The 19,859-nt window shown below is 34.6% G+C and overlaps 3 protein-coding genes across 3 annotated transcripts; all 3 read right to left on the bottom strand.

Annotated features, from left to right (window-relative positions):
* Positions 1-1,503: 1,503 nt before the first annotated feature.
* Positions 1,504-4,290, bottom strand: LOC126691922 (transcription factor MYB27-like). Its single transcript, XM_050387260.1, has 5 exons — positions 3,556-4,290; positions 2,550-3,475; positions 2,335-2,464; positions 2,102-2,202; positions 1,504-2,000 (listed from the first exon to the last, which is right to left on the bottom strand). Exons 2-5 carry the CDS (start codon positions 2,680-2,682, stop codon positions 1,642-1,644), a joined length of 723 nt encoding a protein of 240 aa, XP_050243217.1. The 5' UTR covers positions 2,683-3,475; positions 3,556-4,290; the 3' UTR covers positions 1,504-1,641.
* A 125-nt stretch (positions 4,291-4,415) lies between these two features.
* On the bottom strand, positions 4,416-8,145 carry LOC126691923 (uncharacterized). Its single transcript, XM_050387261.1, has 4 exons — positions 7,691-8,145; positions 7,488-7,598; positions 5,460-5,528; positions 4,416-4,698 (listed from the first exon to the last, which is right to left on the bottom strand). The coding sequence occupies exons 1-4, from the start codon at positions 7,838-7,840 to the stop codon at positions 4,648-4,650; spliced, it is 381 nt and encodes a 126-aa protein (XP_050243218.1). The 5' UTR covers positions 7,841-8,145; the 3' UTR covers positions 4,416-4,647.
* Positions 8,146-11,439: 3,294 nt separating this feature from the next.
* Positions 11,440-17,511, bottom strand: LOC126691921 (serine/threonine protein phosphatase 2A 57 kDa regulatory subunit B' beta isoform-like). Its single transcript, XM_050387259.1, has 2 exons — positions 15,841-17,511; positions 11,440-12,030 (listed from the first exon to the last, which is right to left on the bottom strand). Exons 1-2 carry the CDS (start codon positions 17,032-17,034, stop codon positions 11,707-11,709), a joined length of 1,518 nt encoding a protein of 505 aa, XP_050243216.1. The 5' UTR covers positions 17,035-17,511; the 3' UTR covers positions 11,440-11,706.
* Between the last annotated feature and the right edge of the window lie 2,348 nt (positions 17,512-19,859).

Here is a 19,859-nt window from a genome sequence, read left to right as displayed (position 1 = left end):
TTGTTTTTTGTTTTGTATTTTTGTATTTTTTTTTTTTGGGTTTAACTAGACATGATTTTTATTTTTTAATAAATTGGGTTTATTTATTTATTTATTTATTTTCGGTTGTTTGTCACTTTTTTTATTAATTGGCCACCATTTTTTAATAAGGGTGTATGAGTAAATTTATACAAACTCATTTTTTCCATCCATCCACTTTTTCACTCCCAACCAAACAAAAATGAGAGAAATTAAAATATTTTCTATCCTTTCACTTTTCCATCCTCCTACCCCCACTTTTCCACTCCTCCAACCAAACGGATGTGTAGTTGCCTTAACTTTATCTCTATTCAATCTAATCGGATAAATTAAGTAATAATGTTTAGCTAAATTTAGTGAAGGAGCCAGACTGAAAGACATAAAAGAAAAAGAGGACCAGGGGGTATGAACTATGATATTTTCCCTAAAATGTGACATTTAAGTATGTGACGTGTTCTGAGGCTTTGTTAAGTTCATCTAACCTTCTCAAGCTCCCACCTCATGCTCTACTTTCTAAATGGATAATATTATCTTGTTCCTTTGATTGTTGCACTTTACCAACGTGTTCCATCAATATCACAATCAGCTTATTATATTGCAGGGTTTTTATAGCTCAAATAGTGACTTTTGAAAAAGCAAATAACAGTTGTTGATCACACAGTTTGAGTTTCAATGTGTTACTTAGCATTTTAATTTAAATTCTTGATGCAACACATGTTAAGCCTGATGTGCTAAAGATTTTTTCTTTTTTTCCAAAATTTAATAGACAGCTAATTGATATCCCTTTTTGGTTTCAGTTTGTGCAGAAAATTGACACAACCATGAATTCATACTCAATGCTTCTTTTAGATGTCATAATACAGAGAAAGAAGGGGAGGTCTAATATATATTTTCAATTACTTGCTACCTGAATAAAATTGAAGCGTCCTACCTAATGGCTAGTTTGGACGGAGGGAAGAGTTGGCCAAATCACAAACTCATGTTTTAGTTCTATTATGAGTATTTTGTTTCTATTGGTCGAAGCCCATAACCATCTCCATTTATGGGACGGAAATGGCTTAAAAACCTTTCAAATCTTTCCATGTCTATGCATATAAGAAGCTTTTCAATCCTTTAATCAATAATGGTTAATTCTACTGTGTCCTCTGGGATGCAAGACATACTGTTGAATTCTGTCAAGCTTGCTGTAATGGTACCTTTTATTTTGCTATCGGTTATCTTTTAGGGAAAGTTGAATTGGACCTAGGAGCACTCTTCACCCTTATATATGCCATTACTCATCACTATTATGTTATGACCACAATGATTATTTGGTTTCCATAAAATTACAAAACTTCATCTATATACAATTTTGTTTACTTCCAATCCCTTAGCGTAATTTTGTTCCCCTACCACAAGTATTTGGATTTGTAAGAAAAAAAGAAAATAAAAACCTAAACTTTCAAGAGAGAGAGAGACTGAGCTTTACATAAGTAATGATTTTTAGCAAATGTAGCTAGATTATACAAACAAGTATAGATACAATATTCATGATGCAGTGTGTGTAATGCATGATACAAAACATGACTGTTTTACAGTTTTAAATATTCTTTATATTCACATTTAATTACAGTAACTTTCTGCTTAATCCATGTTCCATAGGAAGCCAGCGTAGTCCCATATATTGCTATCATCTGGGATCAATGCCGGATAACAAAAGCAAGACTCTAAGCTATTACAGCCCTCATGATTTATTTCACTTTGATGTTTTATTTCACTTTGATCCTTTATAAACTCTAAGATTGGATCTGATAATTGCGTTTCATATGGAGAACTAATCAATGAAAAATTCGACAACCCAAGAGCATCAAACGAATCATCTGTGGTTCCACAAAAGTCCTCAGCAGTCCCATGGTTTTCATAGTTATGGTTTAGGCCACTCATATCACCTTTCTGAAAGAAGAAATCTTGTTTACCATTGTTTAGTTTACAATAAAAGTTTCCTGTGGAGAAAACAACCGTTAGTAATGCGGAGAAAACATATTATCTAGAAAAAACCAATGGCAATAATATCATGAAGAAGAATAAAATGCATTGCATGAACCTTCATGCTGTTCTTGTGCTTTCTTCCTTAAATGAGTCCTCCAGTAATTCTTGATCTCATTATCTGTTCTTCCTGGCAACCTTCTAGCAATCCTTGACCACCTACAAAAAAAAAAAAAAAAAATTAGGACTCAACTATGTTATATTAATTTCTCAACTTGTTTATAATTTCTAAAATGTGGGATTTCCAATTCCATTAACTAAAAAATTGGAAAACAAATTAAAAAACCTTACTTGTTACCCCATAGCTCATGCAGTCGAAGAATGATCTGCTCTTCTTCGATGCTTATATGACCACGTTTAAGATTAGGGCGAAGATAATTCATCCACCGGAACCTGCAGCTCTTACCACTCCTCTTAAGACCTGCATTAAGAACAAGTTCTCCATAAGCTTAGTTTATGACATCAAGCAAAAATCTGTTTTGTTCATTCTTATAAAACATATATACCTGATGCCCTTGCTATGGAATCCCACCTCCTTTCCCCCATTAGGGTGACAAAGGTCGAGAGCAGCTTATCTTCCTCTTCGTGCCAAGTCCCTCTGTGCAATTTCTCTCCTTGCAATGTTGCTTTAAAAGCCATTGTCGTTTGCAACAAACTCAGAGGAGTTTGAGATCTTTTATATGAGGAACTGGGTGGCAAAGGAGTCGGGAAAAAGAGAGAGGGTGACAAGACCAGAAATTATTACATGGTAACATAGGTGGACAACACTAGTTGGTGGGAACTTTATCACTGGCTTATTTATACATGCAAATAACATCTTGATTAAACTATCCACGATTTTATTCCAGTTCTATCTTTCAGCACGACCATTTTTGGCTCTATATGCAAAAGTGGTTCTCCACTTCTTTTGATATATTTGAAGGTTACAATGGGAAGAGGGGAAGGGGATTCGAATCCTAGAAATCTCCGTTGCAAACACCAAAAGGTGTCAATTGAGTTACAAAGTCGTTGTTCTTCACTTAATACTTTTTGCTAGTCTATAGATAAGCTTTGTGTGCCCATTATTAAATGACAGGAATTCAATCTCCATTAAATATATAGTTAAAGAGGAAGGCGAAAGGATAGGGATGAGGGTAGAAAAGAAAGCCAAGATCAAGATGATATTTGATATATTTCTCTTTAGCTTTTAAATTACATGGAAAAGATGCAGACTCTTTAGCAGGCCGCCAAACACAATAGACATGCTCTTTGATTAGAAGTGAGCTCGGACCATCTCAGTCCACTCTTGTATTGAGGCATGGCCCATAGTTAAGGAATTCTCATGGTTATAACTCATAACTGCCCAAACTAGGGTGGCAACGAGTATCTCCCTCTGTACCATCTTGCTTCATCTCCCTCGTGTTTTCCTTTTGTCCCGCAGTCTGCTCTGGCCCTTTAACCCAAAACAAAGATTTTTGGTCACGCGCGCATACACACACTTAGCATAACCATTTGCATTGTGCATGTACTCACTCGTTTTTGTACTAGAATCCTTTTCTGGTAGATCATTGAGCTTCTTTTAAGGTTATCGTTCAGCTTTAGTATGGTGAAACAAGTAAGATTTCATCTTGCTAGTTGGTTATGCTCTGTAACCTACAGCAAGAGGATTTGGGGACTTGCATTGAAATAGACACCATTAACATCATCTTGGAAAATGCCATTCTTGAGGGCCATAAGACACTTTCAAATCAAGCAAAGAGCTTACTCCGGAAGTTGGAATTGGCCAGTGATGCACAACATCAAGAATTTAAAGAAAACTCGGTAATAACTGGAATTGCAATATATTTATTAAATGACTAGAATTGTCATCTTCAGAATGTGATGACAGTTTTGAAGATTATAAGCAATCCATATATTAACACTATGCTTAAAGGTTTATAAAAGAATGGAAGGATGGAATGAGTAAATCATAAAGGAATACAGAGAAGAATATGAAGTTTTTTCACTTGTATTTGAGATTTCATAAAACAGTAAATGAAAACAAAAGAAATATTTAATTTTATTATTATACCTTTCACTTTTAATTTCCATTTCTCAACATAGAAATTAAAGCATAATTCAACTCCATTTAATTAAAGGATTGAATATTCCATTTATTCCCACTAAACTTTCAAACGAAGTTGAATAGATAGAAATTAGAATATAATATACCTTAAAAAATTCATTCCATTCCATTTCCTTTCCCCCTCCCAAACAAGCTAGAAATGGAAGAGGATATTAAAGAATCAGTCAAAAGACTCTCCAACGCTTTGAAAAATAATAAAATTAAAACTCTACACCTGACTCATCCTTATGGATTTGAGAAAAAAACAAGTAAACATACTTACTCAAGATTATCTATTGGGAAAAGCATCCATTAAATATAAAGCCAAAAGTACATTGGAGAAACAGAACCTCTTTAAATGTCACCATGCCATATAAATTATCCCGCAACTGATCTACAGCTTATTTGAGATCTTATTTACAGTCATACTGCCTGGCTAGCCTTATGCTCATTGCAACAATAGTAACAAAAACTTGCGAGCAGAAATGTGCAGCCAACTGTCCTCTTAAAACCAAATGCCACTAGCGATCTATAAATGACTTGTTCATGAGGTTGACAGCATCATCCATGAACTGCATCAAAGGAACCAGTGACCATATTAATTGTCACACACTACCGGAAAAGCAGAATTCCATGTTTGATCCACAAAAGCTTGAATGCCTTATTTCTCCTGACAACTAACTACTATTACTACACACACACACACAAAAACCAAAACTTCTAACAATGAGAACCTACACTATTACTGCATAAGACCATGGCCACAAGGAATGGATGATAAGCACAAGGTATCTGTTGCACTTGCCTATCTACTGTAAAATCAATGATGAAAATAACTACAAAATGCTGCTCATAGTTGGAAGCATCTTTCACAAGAAATGTAAAATAATTTCAGTTTTATATTTTTCACCAAAATGACTTGAAAGACTAGTCACCAACTTTACCATACATGCATTTGCCAGCATGCACACGTTATAATAATTTACTAGTACACACACACACACACACACAATTTCATTCACAATGTCTTTGATATTTATGAAATTTTTTAGAACAATTAAGAATACTATCCTTATGTGTAAGCCAATTGAGCTTATCAAAAACAAAAAGTGTAAGGCAATTGAAATTCCTGGATTATGTGTAACTCTTGTTTTCAATCCTCAGATCAGTTAAAGGATCTAGTCCTTTCCAAATTACAGTCCCCTGAAATTGCACTGGCAGTTCACATTCTATTACTTAGCTTTGTGTGTGTGTGTGTGTGTGTTTTCCTCAAAAACATAAGTAAACAAGTTAAGAGAAAGAAGAAAACAACTCTAAAAACATGAAAATTTACCTTCCCAAGCGACTTGAGTTCTCGTCCAACTGGTTCCAAAAATTTCAGGTTAACATCTATAGGCCATACCTGTCCATAAGTAGAAGAGAAATTAACAATAAGGAAAATAAGGAAAAAAAAAAAAGTGCAAAAGCAAAACTAGAAAACACAATTTTCAAAATTTAAAGCAAACAAGAGTAAAATGCTAAAATCATGCTAATTTCAGACCCAACATAACATTAGATATAGAAAATACCCCTCCAAAACATCAGAGAGCATTGAAAGCAACTACAGCCTTCCATTTGATAAGATGAGATACAAGCATAAACCTAACTCATTCATAATGCTTCGTCACATGGTACAATATCAGAAATCAAAATTGATAAGTTAAACAAAAACTCAAAAGGAAGAGACAGAACAGACAACTTCCACTGGAAGCCAAACAAAGTTTTATCAAAAGACCACACAAGTTAATTATTGAGTTTGAATGCTCTCTCTTAGAATTATCCTTGCTTTAGCATCACTAAGTTACCTAAGGTAATCAGTTTTGAAGTATCATTAAAGAAATCAGTATCTTATTGCGAGAGAGAGAGAGATCAACAGTGTTCCAAAATGAAGAAAATGGATTAATATAAATCCGTCAGTCTGTCACAAATAGTCCACCTTTAGCCACCAACAACCAGTAGATAGTTGAATTGTGCCACCTACTTCCAGAACAACACCTAACATGAAATCATGGCTGAAGTTTCCAATACTGAAACAAGCTAATGAAGTCAATATTCTTGCAGTCTTGGCCTTCAACCATTTTATTAACATCTACCACTAAGAAACCAAAACTCTCAAATCATTCTCAATCCTAACAGATCATGTTGGAGACATCTGCCCATGGTGCACTAAGCTCATTTTCAACCCCCGTTCCTGTCCTAAATTCTGGGCATGGCACACAATTTGAATAAAGACCGGTTCAGTTCTCTATTACAGTTGATATGAATGGGACTGTTGTGTAAGGATGAGTTAGGTTTAATGTGTTTTAGGAGTGCACAAATTGCCTTTACCAAAGAATGTAAACATCTAGGAAAACACACTTGATATCACAACTGGTTCCTTTTCAGAAGTAATTAACCACCATGAGGAAGGAGAACAATGAGGGATGAGGGCCAAAGGAAAATCCTCATGTCCTAGATTGATATTATGTCCTGGCACAAATGTATCTAGTCCCATAACTAAAATTTTTCCTTTCGAAAGTGAAAAAGGTGAATGCTCAAGCAATAGTGCAACTCATGCCTCTCACTTTAGTAATATAATTCCCCTCCAATACTTTCACCTTCAAATCATCTGAGTTCATGTCTAGGAACCACGACCTGTAGAACAATTTTCCTATTGCAAATTTGGTGTATCGAACACTTGAAGACACGATATAAGTGTTCATCCCAGCTACCATTTCTTTCAAGACTTACAATAAAGATCCACTTTTATTTATCTAAAATCAGTTCAGACTTATGACAGTTTTATGTAATTTTAGTGTTATGATTTTAAGAATTGTTTTACCGTCCATTGTTTGTGCATTCAAAAAGGCCAAATTCCATACATCTGTCTGTACACACATGCCAGTGCAACAAACATTCATACAATCTAATCCAATTAAATCCACACAATCTAAGGTATCGCAGTAACCATATTGATAAGCTCACCACAAAGTTGTATTGTGATGTTCCTTCCACAAATTCCATTATTTCACCACAACCAAGAGCCTTAACGAGATAATAGGAAAAAAAAAAAAACAATGAAATCCGTTTGCCTCAGTTGATAGTTAGTATTTGATACATTGTAGAACTGCCTAAATTTAGTGTTATTAGCAATTTCACATTCACAGGTACCTACAAAAATCTCCATAGCATAAATATGCCAAAATAGATTTTATCAAACAAAATCAATCATGTACGAATCAATGAACAATTAAAAGAACCCACTTACAAATTCGCCAAATTTCAAATTCAAAGAAAATTAAATTTTTTTAAAAAAGACAGCTTTCTGATGAAAAAGAAGAACCTTGAGACCAAGCAATTTGATGGGTGCACTCTGGCCTGGAACAATACAGTCTGGTCCCGCGGCTTCCACAATAGCTTCCATTGCTAACCCATTTCCTATCGGATTAGAATGCTGCAAACACACCCAGAAACTTAAAAATCAACAAAAACCCATTATAGAACAAAACCACCCAAGTAAAAATATGCACACAAAAAAGATATAACCTTCATGACAGAGAGAGCATAGTCTGAATGAGGAGTTTGGGGGAGACGGAGCAAAGGAGAGTGGTGAATTTTGGGTATGGGTTTAACAGAAGGAGAGGCCCTCCATGGGGCATCCTTTTGAAGCGAGGTTGCTCCTCCTTTTTTGGACATATGTAAGCTTTAAGGCTTTAGCTGCTAAAAAACTTGGTGTGGGACTTTTGAGAGGTTTATTATGTGTTTTTGTGAGAGAGAGAGAGTGATAGAATTAGAAGATATGGAAAGGAATGAAGGAGTGGAGTGTAGAGGAGATGAGGAAGGTGACAAGGTTTGGGAGATTAGGATTTTGAAGCAAGCTGGGGTTTTTGTGATTTGTATTTGTGGTATAAAGATTTTAACGAGCAAAGATTATGGGAATGTTGTTTTTGTGGACGGAATTGGTATGAAAGGCTTGTTGTGTGAATGGCTAATGAGTAATGAAATGACTTTGACTTGGGCACCAAAGGGATCTTCCCAACTTATTATTCTTTTTAGTTTTACCTTCCTTCTGTCCTCTTTTTGGAAAAACATTCAAAAGACACATTTTTAATTGGTAGGATAAGATTGCAGCCAAAAAAATTGGTAGGATAAGATTTATGATCTATGATAGATTTTAGAGTAAAAATATACAACAAATTGTTATTGAAGATTGGGCTAATGACAATCAAGTTCAGGACATTTTAAAATTGATAAATTTGGTCTCTAAATACAAATAAATTGTTAATAAATTTGTTTATGTTAGCTGTAACGATTTGACTAATCTTTATATAAGTTAGCTATAACGTCATTTATTAGTCAAGTAGTCAAAACAAAGAGTTAAAGTGATAAACAGTGTTACGTACTTAAGAGCCAAATATATCAAATTGTAAATATGTTGGATATGGTTAGCATTATCCCAAATCTTAGGGGTAATTACTATATTTTACCCTAGATTTTAATCTATAACATTAATTTTTGATATAGAGAGAGTTTGAATTAATTGAGAGGGAGAGAGAGAGAGAGAGCTAATGGTTTTATCAAATCAAACACCCAAAATTACATAGGATTATTACAATTACTTAGAAAGCACAAAATCTTGGATAAAACTTTGATGGTATTGCAAAAAGCTCATCACGTTCAGGAGAAGCAGGGGCATGACAAAGGATGATACAAGACTATGGATAAAGGATTTTGCTCTTAACCTTATAATTTCTTGGAGTATCATAAATGTAGAAGGGTGGGCTACTTATTTTGAACTTCAACAAAAAATTATAAGGGAAAAAAAGGGTAGTAGCGCTGTATAGGCCTATCAGAGTAACTTCAAGTTCAACTACTATGAAACATTGAATACAAAAATAATAGTATTGGAAATTGACTTGCTATTGGCAACCAGATGGTCAACAAATACACTATGAATAGAATTAAATACTAATAGTGATGCAAGAGGCTCATTGGATTCAGCTAAATATAAGGGACAAATCAAGTCATTAAGTTGAATTCAGGTCATTAAGGTCAGGTGGAATAAACCTGAAATTGGCTAGGTTAAGTTGAATACGGATGGGTCTTTGGGCAATCCGGGTTTGGCTAATAGAGGGGAGCATTATCCAAGACTATAATGGGGCTTGGATAAAAGGCTTCACTCGTTTTATTGGAGTCTCTATCGTGTTGATGCAGAGCTATGGACCTTAAGGGAAGGGTTAATAATGTGTAGAAATTTAAATCTTGGGACAGTGGAAATTGAAATAGATGCTAAAATTGTGTTTGGTTGGATAATTGAGGAGTATAGTAGTAATTTACATCATGTTTATCTTATCTTGGATTACAGGACCCTCATCAACTAGATTCTTCAAATGAAGATGAGCCACTTTTTCCGTAAAGCAAACAAGTGTGCTGATCCTTTAGTCAGAAAGGTCCAGTTCTAAATCAGGAGATTATATATTTTGATAATCCATCTATGGACTTATGTTTGTTTTTGTTTTATGACAATGTGAGTTTGTATCATAAGAGGCATTCTGGATTTATCCAAAAAAAGGAGGGGGGGGGGGGGGGTGGGGGGGGAGAACAAATCAAGAAGATGGATAAAGATTTTGCACTTAGAAATATGGGCTACTTATTTTGGACTTCAACGGCTATGCAACATGGGATACTACACAGTAGTATTGGAGATTAACTCATTATTAGCAACCAATTAGTTTACAATTATATTTTTTGTATTTTCCTCATGATTTAACTAGCTTGATCATTGATTGCAAACACTTATGCCAGACCTTAGCAAGTCTCCATTGAACATATATTGCAAAGCAAATGGACGTGCAAACAAACTGGCTGACGTTATAACCACTAAGAAATACTTTGGACACCCATTAGTTCTTTTTCGTTTTTTTTATAGTTTCAACCTAGTTCTTTTTTGTTTGATTGTTTATTTCGGGTTATGTTGAGCAATCCTCTCTCTCTCTCTCTCTCTCTCTCTCTCTCTCTATATATATATATATATATATTTTTTTTTTTTTCGCTTGTGAAACTAACCATAAGATAAGACTCATACCAATTTTTGCCAAAAGACATGCCCAAAAAGAAAAGGTTGGAGAGGTTCCCAATTAAAAACAAAACATCCAACTAGTAAAAAGCTGTGAATGCCAATTTTAGAATTCATCAACAAGAGACAAGATCACAAGAAGCAGAGAACATGAAAATGGGCATACATGTTCACGGTAACTTTTATTTTTCAGATAAAATGTACCATTAAATTAAGAAGCAAATTCTCATCTCACATTTCACTATTTTTATTTAATAAAAATGTAAAATTACAAATTAACATTTCTAACTTCGTTAAAAATAAAGTCAAACCTATAACTTATGATCTGTTCATTCAAATCCTAGAACATCTATTCCTTTGTGTCCACTTTTGTTAGTGAAGTTGCTGTTAAGCATCCCAAAATGGTGTAGTTTTGGCAGTTTTTGAATTTCCAAAACAATATCACTCTTAAGTTAGGAGTCTCAGGACACCTAGCGGCTCAATGTATCGAAATTAGAAAGAGAAACTTTATAAAAAAAAAAAGTGATAATCATAGGACTGAATTGAATTTTATGTAAAATTACAGTATATAATTTGTAAAATTCATAATAATTATATATATATATATATAAAATAAATAAAAAGGTGGGTTTTGCCAGGTGAAGAGTGAAGCCCGTGCTCCCATTGAGTGTCTATACTCGGCCCCGTGCCAGAAAAGAAAAGAAAAAGAAAAAAAAAAAAAAAATTCACATGCAATAGACCCAGCTGTTTGGGATTTGCCATACAACCCACCTCAAAAAGGTAAAGGATAGAAATCGATGGATTACGAACTCACCTTGAATTTCTACAAATTTCTCAAAATTATAGCAACACGTGCAAGCTCGACGATCCACAAGATCTAGATAACAATAACTCAAAAAAGGGCACACAGCGCTGAGGAGTGAGGATTGCAAAGTAGTTAGTTCTTCACAGACAAAGTATCGTCTTCATATAATTTATGAATACCAAAAAAATTAAATAAATAAACTAGCATGGCAACATGCCCGTGAACAGTGAACTTGAATTATATCCTCTTTTGCAAATGTCATATATTCAACAAACAACACAGAAAGATCCCCCACCAGCTGAATTTTGAATAATTTTATGTATCTAATGTGAAAGACAATTTTAAGTCCTATTCATAATTTCATGAAAGTACAAACAAAAAGATTCATATTTCTCTTTCTAGAGGAACAGAATAGGTAAAAAAGAATACAGATTATATTTCACAAATCATTCTTAACAACAGCATATACCTAACAAATTCCATACATTTAAATTACATTTTTATCGCTGCTTCTTCTTCTTCTTCTTCCGATATCTTCAATGATCGGATTGAGATCAAAAAATAAAATGTGAACAAAAAATATGAAAAAGAATACCCACCAAAATGGAGAGGATCAGATTCATGGTCTTCTATCCCTCCGCATCATTTTCCATTGTGGTCCAACTAATCCTGAGTAATCAGTTACACTGTAATCATATCCTCTCCCCCTCTCTGTGCAGCCACATCGGCCAGTTTCTTCCATGTCAATTCCCGTTGTTCGTCCATCTCTCTGGCCCGGGCCTCTCTCTCTGCATGCTGCCTCTGGCACTCATCAAACAACTCAGCATCCATTTCCAAGAACATTTTCCGAACATTGACAGTCAGCCCATGTACTGCCTGATTCCAGTGACTCTGAATATTCTTCTCCAATGCCTCAAATATAATTGGTAGTATGACACTCCGATTCTGGGCTATTAAGCTCACAATGTGCTCATTATTCCACAAAAAGAGGGCTCGTTCTGCAACCTGCAATACGAGTGTTCCTAAGCAAAAAGCTTGAAAGAAATGACATTTTATGCTTTATTGATAGTAAAAGAGGTTATTTTATACTGAGCGAGAGAAAGAAATCACAGAATGTTTTTAAAGGTGATTCTATATCTGAACAACTTGTCAACTTCTAAGGCCAATCCAAAAAAGGCTGATAAATTAAAGGATTAGAGTACAATCTTATGACAAGAAGATATGTACTCCAAGCAACACAATGGTTCCCAAAAAAATAAATAAATCCTCCTTCGGAAGACTGCCTCAATGACATGAACACATAATTTTGTAATCAAGAACAAACATGCAGGACGAAGTTCACCATATATCATGAAAACCCACTAAATAATTCCAAATGATGATTGCCTCCAGCTCTCTCCTACATAATTGTTCTTTAACTAAAAAAAACTGCAATAGTGTGTGTTTGGATGAGCTTCTTTTTATCAGTTTATTTTGTTTATTGTGTAAAAGTATTGGCATAATTTAAAAAATGTGACGCTTTGAAAAGTTATTCTCTTTAACTATAAAAATAAGCTTAAACCAAACAGGCAGCAAGCATGCATAACACACATTTGCAGGGAAAGGCATGACAGCATGAACTTATGGAATCTTATCCCCATTCTTTTCCCCTACTTCCAGCTGGCAACACCTATACTTCATCTATCCAACATTTGGCAGTGTGGCTGTAACTACCTGATTATGGATGCAACCTTAATAGAGCACCAATTGTTTCAAGAAAAGGATGTTGCACGGAAATCTGTCCGAGGACAAAAGAGTAACTTTTGGGCTATTTGATCCTGAGCAAATTTCACAGGGTTTATTATAAACCACTGACATTGATAGAGCCAACAATAACAACAACCAAGCCTTAGTACCAAAGTTTTGGAGTCAGCTATGGGTCCTCAAGAAACTAGTCAAGGTCAACCACATATATTATTTTCCATCATTCTATTCTATTTGAAATCATGCTCTGTTATTTCCTTAATAGACATACCAATTTTTTAATACTTGTATTAATGTTGTTTCTCAATCTGAAGTCATAGTCTCTATCCAAAGTCACTCTTTCTCAATAATGCATTAATCACCCTCCGTTGAACAAGTTAACGAACTAAGAAAAGACCGATTAAACAATATATCAAGATGCAAAAGAGAAAATTTTCAGGAGAAACAGGAAAAAACCTGTTACCTAAGCTAAATGATGGATAGGTGTACTAGAGTTCAAAGGAGATAGAACTAACTTGCAAACCATGACACTAAGACAGGTGTATTATTAACGGAAAATTACAAAAAAATCTAAAGTGAAACAGGTTATTGGAAAGATAATTCTCAGTAATGCATTATATAGTGGCATTGAGAGAAACCACACAACAATGTTACGATAGATATTTGCTGCTAAAAGATCAGTTTGCATTGCTCATGAGTCATGACCAATCAATCAAAGGTATCTCCCCACCCCAGAAAACAAAACTTGATTCAAATCAAGATTTTGTTTTTTTGTATTTTAAAATTTTTAAATAAAGTAATGGACAGTGAGTTCACAAAGGAGCGCTACTCCTCTACCAGTAGGATTCCAGTAGTAGAGAGAAATAACAGATATGAAAGGAAAAGGAGGATTTTTTTTTTTTTTTTGATAGGCAAAGTGCTAAAAAGAGACATTATGGCCTTTATATATATATAAGTAAAAATTTATTTAACAATAAAGAAAATAATGCCCCCATGTACACAGGCAGTGTGTTACAGTAGTTACACCATGGCCTGTAGTACCAAAAAAAAAATTCCACGTTTAAGGGGGGACAAAGGGGGGGAAAAGCCCCATACTCCATTCTTGACTTGAATGAAGATTCACAGAAATGGAAAAGTAGAAACCTTAAACTACTTCCAACCATCATTTTGGCCGTTGCCTTACCATGAGATCAGGATATAAGAATCAAAGATATCATTGGTAAAGTTTCTAGCAAACAGGAATTAATGATCATGCCTCAAAAGTTAGATTCTGTGAAGTAACCTGTTGACCTATTGATTGACAAATTACAATCATCATCTCAAACTAGGTAAGATTTCCTTCAAGTTTAAATATTATTTTTAAACATAATATGGAGCTCTCTCTCTCTCTCTCTCTCTCTCTAACACACACACACACACACAGATATGCACACACTTGTACATATATTTTTCATTTCAAGATGAAATCTTTTTCTTTTTCTGATAACACCAAGGGAAAGGGCAACAAGAGACTCAAACTAGCAACCTCTGAATTATAAGTCATGATCCCCAGCCAATTGTGCAACCCCTTGGGTTTATCATTTCAAGATAATCTATCACTGACCAAAAAAAAGTTCTTAACTCTAACACCTTGTTCTCCAAATCAACACTCCCCAAATAACTCCCTAGGTGTCCCAACATGGTCACTTTAGTGCCCTTTTTAAACATGTTTAAAAATGCACTTATCCAAGACATTGTAAGAAAGCATGAAATAGCTCAATGAACAAACAAGTTTGTGACCTCAGATATGGATTGCCTACGTTCTTTCACAGTTCGTGAAATAACTCAATGAACAAGACTTGGCCATTGAATATCAAGTCAACATATAAAGCGCTAGATACTCAAAATTATCAACTAGTTAAACCATATAAGAATATAAATAAACCACCAATCACTTATTGAAATTCAATTGAAGTTGGCATGCTCGGATCATTTAAGAATATCTCTTTTGACTCCAGGATGAAGTAATTATGAAATGAAAAGGGCAATAAGTGGAGACTGCAGAAAAAGCTAAGAATTGGCTCTAAGAACAGTCAAGGCAGTCCCACTAGTATATAAATAAAAGCACTGGACAGTGAAGTGATTGATATAATGTTCCTAAAATGACCAGAAGCACCTGTTTGCCAAGATAAAATACTTGCCATATGAGCCTATGACCATTATTAGTCCCTTCTTCAAACATGTTTTAAAATTGCACTTATCCAAGACATTGAAAGAAAGCAAGAAATAAAACAATGAACAAACAAGTTTGTGACCTCAGACATGGATTGACTAGGTTCTTTGACAGGTTCATGATATAACTGAATGAACAAAACTTGGCCATTAGAAATCAAGTCAACACGTAAACCACTAGATACTCAGAACTATCAACTAGTTAAACCATATAAAAATATAAGAAAACCACTAATCACAGATTGAAAATCAAATGAAGATGGCAATGCATGGATCATTTCAAAATGTCTCTTTTGACTCCAAGATGAAGCGATTAAGAAATGAAAAAACAACAAGGGGAAATTGCAAAAAAAGGTAAAAGAAAAATGTAAGAAATGACTCTAAGAACAGTCAAGACAAACCCATTAGTAGATTAAAAAGGGCACTGGAAAGTCAGGTAATTGATATAGCGTTCTTAAAAAGGCAGAATTTTCCTAAAAACACCAGAAGCACCTTTGCGCCAGGATTAAATACTTGCTATATGAGCTTATGACCATTAATAGTGATGAGAGAATGCAATGAATATATCACATCACATTCCAGCACCTCCCTCAAACACCAACAATCCCATTTGACCAAAATTCCATATAAAGATGTTATTCTAAATGCAAAGTTTCAAGATTGCAAAAACAATTGCCACAACAAAGTGAAGAACTAAAAGGAAAAACTTACAAAACCAGTCAACATAACATATTCCCAAAATGTGAAAAACAACAAAAGCAATCATTAGCAACCATTTGCCTCAAACAAACAAACAAAAAACTGATAGGTCATAGGTTTTAGCTCTAATAAACAACAAATTCTATCCAAAATTTCACAAACCTGAAAATGAGAGCTATTGAGGCACCGTGCAATCTGTCTGAAAAGAGGAACCATACAACGCTGAAACTCGGCGGATTGCGTGGCTTCCAGCACTTCCTCAAGTTCTCCAAGAAAGAGAACTTCCTTCTGGCAATTAGTAACAGGCCAATACTTCAACAAACCCCTTATAACCGTGTCGGCGAGCTTATAATCTTTCTCCACAAACTGAGTAATACAATAAGACAATTGCTGATGGTACATTGCAATCGGTTTCGGCTTGTGCAGAGGTATAAGCGCCCGAACCAAAAACAACTTATGCTCCTCCTTCATTGGTAGTGCAAAACCATTGATTATACTCCCTAGAATCTCCAAAAGCTCGCCGATACCGCTATGCCTCTCGGTCTCATATATAAACCGATAAAATATGTTGTTTATCGCTTTTCGGATAAAGGGTCGATGAACCATGAACTTCCCATAAATCCTATGCAGAATGGTTTTCAAATACTCCCTCTCACGTGGGTCTTCGGAGTCGAACAAGTCCAGAAGCTTTAACACGAAGGAATGGTCGATATACCGCTTCGCGACTTTCGTATCGGTATCGGACGAAACGACGTATCTTAACAAGAGCTCGTACACGAGCTGCAAGTGTGGCCAAGAGGGTTCGAGATACGGCTCTTCTTCTTCGGGATCGGCGGATTCTTGACCGGTGTTTTCGTGCGAAGCCGGCGGCAAGCACCGAAAAACGTTGACCGATACCATCCGAATCATTTCCTCTTGGCAAGTTTCGGTGATTTTTCCAGAACCGGACTGTATGAAATCGACGAGCTCCATGAGCGATTGCCTCTTGATCTCTTTCTCTCTCGCTGATTTGAGCGTGTCGGAGAAATCGAATTGGAAGCAACAGATTTGAAGTTTTCGGATGAACAAGCTCTGTCGCTCCGATACGGGCACGTCTCGGAACAACGGGAGAGGATCCACGGGTCCGGACGGAGGCGGGCCAAAGCCCATCGACGAAATTGGGCCGGGCCCAGATGAGTTCGGAGACGGCGGTGGCGGTGGGCCCGCACGAGAAGCATGGTTAACGACCACATTGGCGGTTGAGACCGACCCGGAATTTCGGGTCGCCGGTTGGCCATAACCGAATATGGAACCCGGGTCGTTGGAGTCGGATTTGGATGGCTTTCGGTGACTTCCTTTTATGATTTTCTTCAACATTGTTTTCTCAGCTTTGAAAAAACACGAACACGAAACCCTAACCCTAAAACTAAAACTAAAACTAAAAATTAAAAAAAAAAAAAAAAAAATCAGTGGTGGATCAAATTGAAGGGTGGTGATTGCAGGGAATGAAAATGGATCGGGATGCAGGGAATCATTTCTCAAAATCAAATTTGCTGTGAGCTGTGGATCTGAGTGTCTGAGAACAGGAATTGTTTTTGTTTTTGTTTTTGTTTGTGCCGTGGGGTTTTTTTTTTTTTTTGATTTTGTTATGGTTTAGGATTTGGTTGGAATCAGAGTTTAACGTTGGGAGGATCGAAGTGGCGAATCATCCGAGTCGGATCGCCGGAATGCCGGCGAGTTGATCGGACGAGGTGGGTCCCGGCGAGGGAGGGAGAGAGAGAGAGAAAATGGAGTAAGAGGAAAGTTGGGGGGATATATAAGCAAAGAGAGAGAGAGAGAGAGAGCTTAAAACAGAAAAATATATATGAGATGATGAGAATGATTGCATATAAACCCTTTTATAAACTGTTTATTTTACTCAACCTTTTTATTTTATCCTAATTAATAATAATCTTTATTTATTTATTGGGTTTTGGGAGGCAAGAGCGACTGAGTGTTTGGTTATAATTATAAACGTGGCGTAAGAGAGTTGGAAGGGGTCCACTTGAAAAAAAAATCTACGTTTTGTATAGGATAGTCATAGATTTTTTTATAATTTAACAATTTAAAAAAAAAGATTATAGGATTGGATAAAATACAGTCAGACAGTTCAGAACCAACCGACTTGGTATTTTTTTTTTTCTTTTGGTTAACCGACTTTTTTTTTTTTTTTTTTTTTTTTTTTGGGAGAAACTGGTTAACCGACTTGGTATTGAACCATATGTTAAATAGTAAATGCAACAATTTCATTTTTAAGAGCATATAATTTAGAAATAGAATTGATTATTTTTTAAATTATCTTTGACCTACTTGACATTAACTAAGTCTGAGCCGTGTTGATTGTATTTTACCCCAGTAAGATTTTACAAATTTTTTTTTTGTTTTGATGAAATTTTTTACAATGTTTTGTTTACATTTACTTCTTGCTACCTCTAGATCTTGAGATTCCTGCTCTAGTAGTTTTAGATCCTCGTATGTGCTCTTCTCCAAAAAAAAAAAAAAGTTCTGCATATGTCGTGGGATCCATTAAATAAGGATAATCAGCTCATGTTATTATGATTTTCCTTTTGAAATGACTCAATTTCTTTTATATATATATATAATAAAATTAAGTAATGTAATTGGGTGAGAAAGTGTAAATGTGTGTATATTTAGCAGTTACTTTGTTTCAAAAAAAAAATTAGAAAGTTTTTTTATGATAGACTCTTTTTTATGTATTATTTTTCTATTTAATATTATTTATTTATTTTGAAGGCTTAATCATTCATTTTTATTGTTATAAATTATATGCACAAAATGCAATATCATTATTTATTATTATGTTAACAGTTACAATTAGATAAGTACGACACATACCAAAAAAAATGTACCATAATTAAATGACCTATATATAACAATTCCAAATTTGTTTGAAGTTATCTTCTTATAACTTCTATTAAAAAAAAAAAAAAAAACGCAATTGAAGAGACAGTTCATTATCTCAAAAAAAAGTTCATATTTTGTCACATAATTTTTTTACCGTCACATAATGATTTATAGAAAAATTAATGAAATCTAGGTTGCATAAAACTCTCTCTCTCTCTCTCTCTCTCTATATATATATATATATATTGCACCACCTATAACCTTTTATTGAATAAATAATTTGGAAATCAAACCGTTAGATTACATACTCTCAATATTCTTAACATGCATGCCAAAAAATACTGTTCGAATATTATTTACTATGGGAGGGATGAATCTCTGACCCCAAGAAAGGAATTGTCCTCCTTGGAAATGGCGTTGAGCCTTAGCCCTCAAGGTTTTGCTCAATCCTATATCGGGGAGAGACGCCTCCCACTCATGCCTTATAAGCCTTTGGCCTAAGGATAAGTGTACCATTAGATAAGTGTACCACTGTGTAATGGTACACTTATCTTTAGGTCAAAGGCTTATAAGGCATGAGTGGGAGGCGTCTCTCCCCGATGTAGGATTGAGCAAAACCTTGAGGACTAAGGCTCAACCCCATTTCCAAAGAGGACAATTCCTTTCTTGGGGTCAGAGATTCGTTCCTCCTACATTTACTATTTCATCATAAACTCTTCTTTCATGCATAATTTTAAATAACAGAAACTTGCACTTTAAATATTTGATCGATGACTTAATTATTGATATTTGATTGTTTTAAAATTTTGCAAGAAATAAGAATATACAAAGATAATATATTCAATGATGAATTTGTCAAAATTTGTATCCAATAAAGATATATTGAATGATATAATATTGATTAAAGTTACATCATGTGTAACTTAAACTCATATGTATATATATATAGTGAGTATTCATAATATTAATATTAATACTATACAACTAGTGGCTAATTCGTGAAAGGGACTATAACAATTATCAAAAATGTTTATAAATGATACATAATAAAAATTACAATTAAATAATTTATAGAAAATATGTAATTTAACTTAATTAGAGTTTGTATAGTGTTGAGTTGGTCTATTCTAGTATAATCGTGAGTTCTAATTGTTTTAAACTAACATGTAACAAAACAAAATAAAAAAATTATATATATATATAATAGTGATGCTATAGAAAATTGCAAGCTTTCAAACATTTACGTGATAGTATAAAAAACAGCCAACTAAATGCCAAAGGCTTCTAATATTTTAAAC

The sequence above is a fragment of the Quercus robur genome, chromosome 7, assembly GCF_932294415.1.
Source record: "Quercus robur chromosome 7, dhQueRobu3.1, whole genome shotgun sequence".
NCBI classification, from domain to species: Eukaryota; Viridiplantae; Streptophyta; class Magnoliopsida; order Fagales; family Fagaceae; genus Quercus; species Quercus robur.
Note: the sequence above shows the minus strand (reverse complement) of the source record. Positions and strands in the feature narration are given on the sequence as shown.